The 10,567-nt window shown below is 39.3% G+C and overlaps 2 protein-coding genes across 2 annotated transcripts; both read left to right on the top strand.

Annotated features, from left to right (window-relative positions):
- Window positions 1–1,733: 1,733 nt before the first annotated feature.
- LOC135932415 (trichohyalin-like) lies at window positions 1,734–4,895 on the top strand. Its single transcript, XM_065469903.1, has one exon. The coding sequence runs from the start codon at window positions 1,734–1,736 to the stop codon at window positions 4,893–4,895; it is 3,162 nt and encodes a 1,053-aa protein (XP_065325975.1).
- A 4,437-nt stretch (window positions 4,896–9,332) lies between these two features.
- Window positions 9,333–10,016, top strand: LOC134640275 (transmembrane protein 254-like). The gene has a single exon (XM_063491957.1). The coding sequence runs from the start codon at window positions 9,363–9,365 to the stop codon at window positions 9,732–9,734; it is 372 nt and encodes a 123-aa protein (XP_063348027.1). The 5' UTR covers window positions 9,333–9,362; the 3' UTR covers window positions 9,735–10,016.
- The last annotated feature ends 551 nt before the right edge of the window (window positions 10,017–10,567 follow it).

The following is a 10,567-nucleotide window of genomic DNA, read 5'->3' on the forward strand; positions in this document are numbered from 1 at the left end:
TTGTATTTGCAAACCTGGGCGTCCATGGCACGCAGGCAGGTGGCAAGGTCAAGGTGGGATCCTTGACCTTTAAACAGGAAACAAACAGAAGATAACTGACTGAAGATGAGCTCGAGCATGATCACAGACAGTGAAGCACAGAAGACAGAAGCACATGAAGGGATATAAATCTGTCTAATTAAGAAGCAGAAACCACTGTGAGTCTATTTCAACCTCGTTAGTTTAATATTAAAGCGACAGCAGGTGCAAAATTACAAAACTCTGAAGCAGGGAATGGCTTGGCAGACCGTTGTTCTCTCCTGATCCCTCCTGATGGATTTTTGTCTACCTCTGATTTTCTTTGTGTCCATCCCACCAATTCCGGTGGTCTCGGGCAAATACCAGTTCAATAAAGTGAGAAATTTCAGAGATGAATTCTTCTGCGTCTCTTTCCGTTATACGTGTGATGTCTTATCCTTCATATTTTGTTCTGACATGTGTTTGTAAGCCACCATGGCATTTTCTGGCCACACGCTGAGTTTGTTTCCTCAATTTGGCTCTTATCAAATTTGCAAGGCGATAAAACTAAACTGAGACTAAAGTTACACTGAAATAACAATGCTTCTCTTTACTCTGTGTTGCCTCTGAAGTATAAAACCCAGTGGGAAACATAATCAGGTTCGTCTGCAACAATCCATCATCACTCAGCGTGAAACTAAAGGTGACTGTCTTAAAAACAAGAACCAGATTTTTTTTTGCTTTCCAGGAGTTCTGTTAACCTCGCTTATTGTGGATGCAAAGACCTGATACAGCCGTTTGTAAGACAACACATTTATGGTTATTCCTGACATACAAAGTGTGCAACAGACACATTACATAGTTATCTATGATGTGCAGTAATGAGGAAAAGGACAGAATTTCTTCTGAATTTCCACTTTCATTGATTTCCACCTGTGATATTTCATTTCCCAACATTTTCACATGGAACAGTTTAACAAACCCATAATACTATCATATAAACTGCAATATTGAATAAAACAAGGAGTCAAACGGAAAAACAAACAAACCAAAAATGGTTTTAAATCCTGATTTGTATCAGCTACCTGTTAACCTATATTAGTTCCTTTCAGATTAATGAAAGTTTCCTTTAGTTGTTGTTCTAACTCTCTGATCAATACAATCGATAGAACTCCACTCAGTTCTATCGATTGAATTTAACCTGATTCAGTCCACCCAATGCTTTTACTCACTGTATGCGCAAACTGTCTAGTTATGATACCCAGTAACACTTCAACGAGTTACCAATACAACTCAGACACAATGAATTTGTCTTGAAAGGTGCTATATAAATAAAACTGTACTTTTATTTACTTTCTTTACTCACTTTTTATGTTATTGCAATAATACTTTTTACACTTTTTTTTAACACAAAAGAATTATCCTCATTCAAAAGTCATGTAAGAACCTCATTGGCTTACGGAATGTTGATGTTATTTAAAAAATTCATACAAAAACATGACCTCATTCAAAAATGTCATGTGACAACCTCATTGGCTTATGGAATTCTGATGTCACAGGCTTCTAAAGCGTTGATCCTTTGAAGCTTTGATCCTCAAATCCTTAAATAGGGGTGAGGATGTACAACTTTTAGTCCGTTATTTGCAGCACTTATGTTAGCAGCATTCAAACGTTCACCAGTAAATCATTTCGAAACATTTGGATCCTTTTCGTACTCACGGTATACAGACTCCAACATGTCTCAGAAAGAGCAAGAAAGACAAGAAGCTGACCCCAGCTCTATTCCATGGTATGAGTCCCTAGACCCTTATATCAGCTCTCTTCCTTGGGATGAACAGGTGGAATTAGAGGAAAAGCGATTGGAAGAAATGGAGAATGAAAATCTCATGAACAGAGAAAAGATTAAGATCCTGACAGAAGAAAATGAGAGAAAGAGCGCTGAATTAGAAAAATTATCCTACCAGCTTCAGGAAAGGGAAAGTATTATTGAGGAGAAACAATTGGCTCTCCAAGATAAGAAGAATCACGAGCTCCAAGAAAAGCTTGATGGAGCTCTGGAAAAAATTAAAGATCTGCTCCAAAAGGAGGAAAAAGAGAGCATTAAAGGGGATAAAATGCTCAAGAAGAATGAGGAGCTCCAAGAAAAGCTTGATGGAGCTCTGAAAAAAAATAAAGATCTGCTCCAAAAGGAGAAAAAAGAGAGCATAAAACAGGAAAACATGGTCAAGAAGAATCAGGAGCTCCAAGAGAAGCTTGACGAAGCTCTGGAAAAACTGAAAGAAATCCACCAAGAAGAGAAGCAACAGTCCACGCAGCAGAGAGACCTGCAGAGCAAACTCCAAGCCATGGAGGAAAAATACAAAGCTCTGCAGGTGAAACATGATAAAACTCTGCACAAAAGTCAACAGTTGCTTCAAGACAAGAAGCAAATGGAAATGAAACAGAAAGAAATGGACTCCAAGCTTGACGAGATGGAGGAAAAACACAGATTGCTCCAAATCAAGCTTGAGAAAACAGTGCACAGAAACAAAGAGTTCATTCAAGAGAGAGAGCAACAAGAAATGCTAGAGAAAGAAACAGACTCCAAGCTTGAAGTCTTGGAGGAAAAACTGAAAATGCTGCAAATAACTCTTGAGGAAACACTGCTCAAAAATAAAGAGATGCTTCACGAGAAAGACCAACAGAAAATACATCAGGAAGAAATGGATTGCAAGCTGAGGAACACCGAGAAACAAAATGAAGGCTTGCAAGTAATGCTTAAAGAAGCTCTGGAGAGAAATAAAGTGTTTCTTCACGAGAAAGACCAACAGAAATTACAAAAGGAAGAAATGGATTGCAAGCTGAGGCACATCAAGAAACAGAATGAAGGCTTGCAAGTAATGCTTGATGAAGCTCTGGAGAGGAATAAAGTGTTGCTTCACGAGAAAGACCAACAGAAAATACAAAAGGAAGAAATGGATTGCAAGCTGAGGAACATCGAGAAACAAAATGAAGGCTTGAAAGTAATGCTTGATGAAGCTCTGGAGAGAAATAAGGAGATCCTCCAAGACAAGAAACAAGAGCCCGTAGAGCAGAGAGACCTGCAGAGCAAACTCCAAGCCATGGAGGAAAAATACAAAGCTCTGCAGGTGAAACATGATAAAACTCTGCACAAAAGTCAACAGTTGCTTCAAGACAAGAAGCAAATGGAAATGAAACAGAAGGAAATGGACTCCAAGCTTGACGAGATGGAGGAAAAACACAGATTGCTTCAAATCAAGCTGGATAAAAAAGTGCACAGAAATAAAGAGTTCATCCAAGAGAGAGAGCAAGAAGGAATGCTCGAGAAAGAAACGGACCGCAAGTTTGAAGTCTTGGAGGAAAAATGCAAAATGCTCCAAATAACTCTTGAGGAAACACTGCTCAAAAATAAAGAGTTGCTTCACGAGAAAGACCAACAGAAAATACAAAAGGAAGAAATGGATTGCAAGCTGAGGAACATCGAGAAACAAAATGAAGGCTTGCAAGTAATACTCGATGAAGCTCTGGAGAAAAATAAAGAGATCCACCAAGACAAGAAACAAGAGCCCGTAGAGCAGAGAGACCTGCAGAGCAACCTCCAAGCCATGGAGGAAAAATACAAAGCTCTGCAGGTGAAGCATGACAAAACTCTGCACAAAAGTCAACAGTTGCTTCAAGACAAGAAGAAAATGGAAATGAAACAGAAGGAAATGGACTCCAAGCTTGACGAGATGGAGGAAAAACACAGATTGCTTCAAGTCAGGCTCGATAAAAAAGTGCACAGAAATAAAGAGTTCATTCAAGAGAGAGAGCAAGAAGGAATGCTCCAGAAAGAAACGGACCACAAGTTTGAAGTCTTGGAGGAAAAATGCAAAATGCTCCAAATAACTCTTGAGGAAACACTGCTCAAAAATAAAGAGTTGCTTCACGAGAAAGACCAACAGAAAATACAAAAGGAAGAAATGGATTGCAAGCTGAGGAACATCGAGAAACAAAATGAAGGCTTGCAAGTAATACTCGATGAAGCTCTGGAGAAAAATAAAGAGATCCACCAAGACAAGAAACAAGAGCCCGTAGAGCAGAGAGACCTGCAGAGCAAACTCCAAGCCATGGAGGAAAAATACAAAGCTCTGCAGGTGAAGCATGACAAAACTCTGCACAAAAGTCAACAGTTGCTTCAAGACAAGAAGCAAATGGAAACGAAACAGAAGGAAATGGACTCCAAGCTTGACGAGATGGAGGAAAAACACAGATTGCTCCAAATCAGGCTTGATAAAAAAGTGCACGGAAATAAAGAGGTGCTTCAAGAAAAAGACCAACAGAAAATACAACAGGAAGAAGAAAAACTTAATCTCCAGAGGAAAAATCAAGCACTCCAAGAATTGTATAACGAAACGAAGTACAAAACAACTGTACTGGAAGGAGAAAAGAAAAAACTGGAAAAACAATGCTCAGCGATACAGAGTAGCATCAATGAGATGCTGAGCAAAAATACCGAACTTGAGGAACTTTCTAAGACCTTGAAGTACAAAAACACTGAAATCCAGGCGCAAAAGCAAGAACAACAGAAAACACATAAAGACCTCCAGTGTAGACTTCAAGAAATCCAGAAGAGAAACCAGCAGCTGGAAGACATGCACACAGATGTGCACAAGGCAAAGCGAATAGAGGAGGCAACAGTTAAAGAACTGAAAGACAAGCTTAAAGAAAAACAAGAACAATTAGAAGACATGGTGAAAAGATGCAGCAAACTTGAGAAAGAAAACACAGAAACAATGGATGAGCTGAAAACCCTCATCATTGAGAAAAAAGTGCTCGTGGAACAGTGTCTGAAAAAGAAGAAAAAACGCTTCCACTGGTTCTGGAGGAGGGACACTGCTGCTTCTCACCTCATGTAACCTCGTCTTCCTCCACCTCTATTCCATCTTCATTTCCCCCCTTCCCCTCCCTCCTTTTTCTTTTTTCACCCTCACCCCCCGACCAGTCCCGGCAGTTGATTGCCCCCTCCTGAGCCTGGTTCTGCCATAGGTTTCTCCTTTAGGTTTCTTTCACTTTAAAAGGAGTTTTTCCTATCCACTGTCGCCTGGTGCTTGCTCAGAGGGGATTGTTGGGGTTTTCTCTCCTCTCTCTCTTTCATTCTTTCTATCCCCCCCCCCTTCTACCTTTTCCTTTACCCAATAAACACAATTGTCCACATTTTACATGTGTTTGAAAAATGTCTTCATTCAACAATAATTCATCTTAGGTATAAAAACAAGAAATAGGTAATAGCTGCATGTGTGTTTGTGTGTGTGCATAATATACATACTTGTATTCCAGAAAGAATTAATACTAGATGGATAGAGACAGGTTTTAAAGACTAGAAATGAAAACATGTGAGTCCTGTCTTTAAATAAAAATATATAAATCCCTATATTCCTATCTATTCCAAACAACGGTAGTAAGTAACAAAGTTTCAAATTTGTCTTTCACTTTTACTCTTAATTTACTAACCATGAACAAGAGGTCAGAGGTCAAATGTGGCACGATACCTTAAATCTTTCTATGATACTTTCTGTATGTGGACCAGAGATGGGCAACACCGCATAGTGTGATTACTTTTTTCAAGTAACGAGTAAAGTAAGGGATTACTATTGCAAAAAAGGTAATTAGATTACTGTTACTTTCCCGTAAGCAGGCTACATTACTGCGTTACTAATCCTCATCATTTTCTTCGTGAGAGTGTCTCATGACAATGATGTACGAGCGTGCGACGTCCGTGGCAGCAACAGACGTGTGTAGATCAACAAAGGATAATATGGAGTGCAGGAGAGAGTACGACCATGCAGGGTTTAAAGCTTACTTTGAGTTTGATTCCGTAAAAAGAGACAAAAACATTGAAAACATACAGTAGTGAAGTTCTTAGCTCCCTGTTTTAGTTTTGTTGTCGTCCTCCCCGGTGTTCCCCTGACTCTCTTGGTATTTGATGCATGAATGCTTCCTCGGCTCAGCTCCCGTCCCCCTTTTTTAAATACTTCCATCACACCAACAGGCACTTTAGAATCACCAATTGACAAGCATGTCTTTGGACAGGCTCAAACCGGAGAGGTGCTCAATGGACCACAGCGCTGCACACCCCTGGCAACTTTGGGGGTAAAGCCACTGGTTTGTGGTGGTTGCCAGGTGAAATCAGGGTCTGCTGCACCAAAAACATAATTGTGATTGCTTTGGTTGCAATCAGATTGCCATAGTCATCTGCAGTTTGCATGTTGGATGCCAACTACTCACAAAGCAGTGGGAAAAGTTTGGTTTGGTTTAGTTTGGCTTTCATCTTTACTTTTGCGTCCTTTCTAAAAACACTGACATATAGGTCTGGTCTACCTGGACTGGCAGCATGCTCGAGGTATCCCAGGCTCGTCTGTTTAGTGACGCGGTAGATGAGCTCGCCCGGCTCGCTGTCCTGGTCGCTGGCTGACAGCTGCAGCGTGGTCAGCTTCTGAAAAATTACATTTTCTTATGTTGCAAGTCTCAAATCTTGATTGCCTGGATCCATTTAGTGTTTTATCATATGTGCTTTAAGCAGTAAATCTCAGGTAAAATGAACTGTTCTATCTACCGGGAAGGATACAAACACAGACCCAAGATAAACAAAGACTGGATACAGTCTTTATATTATCTGCATATCGTTTGAAATCTACAAGACATGCTGACTCCATGTCTGTGTAGGTTCCTAGTCAATCAGGTCATGGTTGTCTTAAGAGAGGCAGCTGGACTCCTTTAAAACATTTTACTTCTCATCCAAGAGGTTTGTTCAGCTTGAAAAACAAAAAGGTGGAGAGTCCCAGCTATTTAAACCCTAGTGGAGGTTGTTCTCTATGGAGGTGGTAGCTGACCTACCTACTATTAATCATGAGCTAAGGTTTGAAAAACCGCATGTGTCATTACCAACAGGGGTTCCAAGTAAAACCACTGGCATCATGGGAGAGTGTCTGCGTCTAAATTTCATTCATGGATGCCAGCATATGCTTATCAAATAAAGCCTGATTTTAGTTTAGTTTTCCTTCTATAAATAGAGATATTTCTAAACTGGAAATGTTCAAACTTCAAACTGGCGCAGAAAAACAATTCAAAGGGTATTAAGTGTCTGATGGTTCAAATTACCTTGAAGAACGATCATTGCAGTATACTGTAAAATGAAACACTGCATGTACATATTATACTAGAGAGTACCTGTGTGTAGTATGAATAACATAACCACTGCACCAGAGGTGTAAGCACCTTTTGCAAGGCACTCAAGGAAACCAATGAACAGCCTCAAAAATAAATGAACAGGTGGAGATGCAGACTGTATTTGCAGATTACAGCTCCACCACAAATCAAACTTCCATATTACAGCGAGACAGCTCAGCAAGGAAAAATAGTCAATCTCAGTAAGACTGAATGAAGACAGACTAAAAATTAATTGCATTTGCTCACACATTACTCAGCTGTAAGGTTTTCTAAGTACTCAGATGCAACACTGTTGAGGAAAACCCAAAGAAATGGCAAACAGAAGTTCATTCTAATAAATTGGAAATGTGGGTCAAATCCGTCAAATGGAGAAAGAAACTTGTCTCAGTGAAGACAAAAAAAGAATGTACAAAAGTCAAAACATTTTAATTAAATCATTAATAAAACAGATAAAAATATTAAGAAGACTCCGTGTAATAAACATCTTCACGTGAGCAGACAATGCAAACCAGCTTGCTCGAGCTCTCTCCTTGTCCATCTATTGACAATGGAGAAAGTTTTTTTCAAATCCAAGCAATGACATGTAAATAATGCGCAGTGTGTGTGTGTGTGTGTGTGTGTGTGTGTGTGTGTGTGTGTGTGTGTGTGTGTGTGTGTGTGTGTGTGTGTGTAAAGACCTGGTAAAATCTGTGAGTCTTCAGTATTAAAGGAAAAATGTAACTTTTGATGCCTAAAGTGAGGATCTGGGTGCTTGACTTTATCCTTTTAGAGGGAACCATCATTTTAATGTAGTGTACGTTTTTTTTTTTCTGATCAGTCACCTCTTCAAGGTGAATTTAACATTTACAACGAAGAGGGTGAAAATAATGTAAGATGACAGTGCCACTGCTGGCACTGACATCTCATGTGAGGCCCACTTTAGTGTTTAAGTAGTACAAGTGTAACAGTGTTTGTTGCTGTTATTTTATTGTACATTATAAATTGTAATATTGCTGCAGTAATCGCGGCCAGTCTGCCGTAGCCATACTAGAGTGTGCTGTGCGGAGTGGTGTGTGGCGAGCCTGTGCACTGATAAAACACCGTTGTTTCCATTCAGGAAATAAAGTGGCAACGATCGATCAGAGACTCTTTGTCTTCTTAAAAACACAACACAACACAGAGTCGAGGAGTCTGTTTGGGCCGAACTGTTGCAGCGGGATGAAGCAGAAACCGGTTACACAAGAAACAAACAAACAAGGAAACATCCACAAATATTTCTGAAAATGTAGTGGGGTTTTTTTTTTTAATTTCAAATATTGTATAGCAAGAAAAAGCTGCAAATGTGAACACATTTTTTTCTCACTCTTAACTAACTGAAGCCTGTCATTGACTACCAAAAAAACAAATTGGTACTCTCTTTATGGCCAGACACATGCCAGCACTTTTAATTTTGCTTCTACTTAACAAAATAAAAATGCAGACATAAGTGTACACATTAGTTTTTGACTGCTATTGAAAATTGTTTTCTTTACAAATAACTCTCTCACTGAGCTAACACAGCCAATCCCTCGACACTGTTGTGCTCTCTGCTCATATTGCCTTTGTATTAAATAATTTTTTTTGCTTTTTAACCCTTTAAGACTACCATAGAACCAAGTCCACCAGAGCTTATATTATATTTTTACATGTTGTAGTGCCATGTTGATGTTGATATACATGAATACAGCCATTACAGCCCAAATTTTAATAATATGTATGCATAAAGTGCATAGTAATTACATAAATTGCAAAAAAGTGCAATAAACTACAAAAAAATTGAAAATCGTTTTTGTTTTTTTAACATATATTTCTAGTTAGAGAAGTTTAAGAGGCTTATCCCTCAAAACTGTACATACAAAAAAGTTGCACAAACTAGTTTCCCACCACAGGAAATTTGTTTTAAGTGTCTTCATAGTTTTATTTTTGAAATACACCAATTTTCATATACTGCAGGAAAAACAAAAATAAATATTATAATGCAAATTTGCAAAATAACAGCATATGCATCAAAATAAACTATTCCCAGCAGTGCAATATGAGTCCTAAGCATCCCAGAAACGACACATAAAGTCATAAAGTCATAAAGTGGAGATATTTGTACGGGGCAACGGACAACTACAGCAGCAGTAGCAGTAGCGATGGCTACAAGTGATGGACGCGATTATTTTAAGAGAGCACGTCTCTTCTGGATGGTCACCCTGTCAGTGGCGCTGATATATTTCGCTTGCACAGTGTTTGCACCAGATGTAGTCCCATTTGAGCTTCTTGGTCCATTTGGCACCTTCTCCAAAAACCTTGCGTATAACCATCATGATCTACTGTACAAAGGGTGGTGGTTGACCTGTGCTATTCATATTTGTGAGGCCCTGGTTGCACTGAAGTTGTGCAGCAACAAAGGCATCAAGGACAAGACCACTCAGTGCCTGTGGTTTATCCAGACCTTTCTGTTCGGCTTCGCCTCCCTCCGCCTGCTAATTAAGTATGACCCAGAGCGTTCCAAGCAGGACTGACCTTACCAGGAGAAGCCTACAGAACAACACATCTGAGTCTAGAGACCCCTTCTTGGGGCCTCAACTTCTTCCACTGTTCACTTTGATTATAAGATCCTGCTGGAGAGCATGAAATGGAGCAATACTCTTGAGCCATTTCTTTAATTGTGTTTCTTTTAATATAATTCTGAAGACATATCTTTGATAGAAACGCTAGAAATTTTCTTACATAGTTTACAAGATCTTTAATTCCTGTAATAGATCTGTTTCATTCCATATTTTCTAGAGCTGAGGGAGTACGGTGCTACCTTTTCAGAAATAATATATTTTAAGGTTTGTCTTGATGCTGATGACTAGGGATAAGGGTTATTTAAATATGAGTGTTCTCTTGATGAATTTGAGTGCAGTACATAGAACAAAATTTAGAACAGATTACCTAAAGGTGTTTACATTCAGCCTACATGGTGCAGTACAGGTGGGTTGGTTTTGGGGGATTTTCCCTTTTTTCTCAGCTGCTTGGATGAACTGACAGGTTTGCTACAGATGGTATTTTGCCATCATCCTCAAAAGTGCTCTTGGATTAAATAAAGAGGGGAGCTGCTGTCAAATTTGCCTTTCTCAGATTAAAGTCCTGTGATTCATAGTCTTAATGTTGACACTACAAAATAAAGGATGAGTGAACTGAAAAAAAAAAAAAAAAGGCCCCGATGGTAAAAAAAATAAAACAAACAAACAAAAAACTACATCTCCGCAAAATGACGTCACTTCCGGTTTCGGGCAGGTCATGGCGGACATGCGATAGTTCACGCTGATGGACGTAGGGAGTGTTATGAACAGCTGATCGGATCGGCAAA

Source organism: Pelmatolapia mariae, linkage group LG2 (genome assembly GCF_036321145.2).
Source record: "Pelmatolapia mariae isolate MD_Pm_ZW linkage group LG2, Pm_UMD_F_2, whole genome shotgun sequence".
In the NCBI taxonomy this organism is placed as follows: domain Eukaryota; kingdom Metazoa; phylum Chordata; class Actinopteri; order Cichliformes; family Cichlidae; genus Pelmatolapia; species Pelmatolapia mariae.

Coding starts and splice junctions, on each gene's coding strand:
- LOC135932415 (XM_065469903.1), top strand. CDS start 1,734: ATGTCTCAGAAAGAGCAAGAAAGACAAGAAGCTGACCCCAGCTCTATT.
- LOC134640275 (XM_063491957.1), top strand. CDS start 9,363: ATGGCTACAAGTGATGGACGCGATTATTTTAAGAGAGCACGTCTCTTC.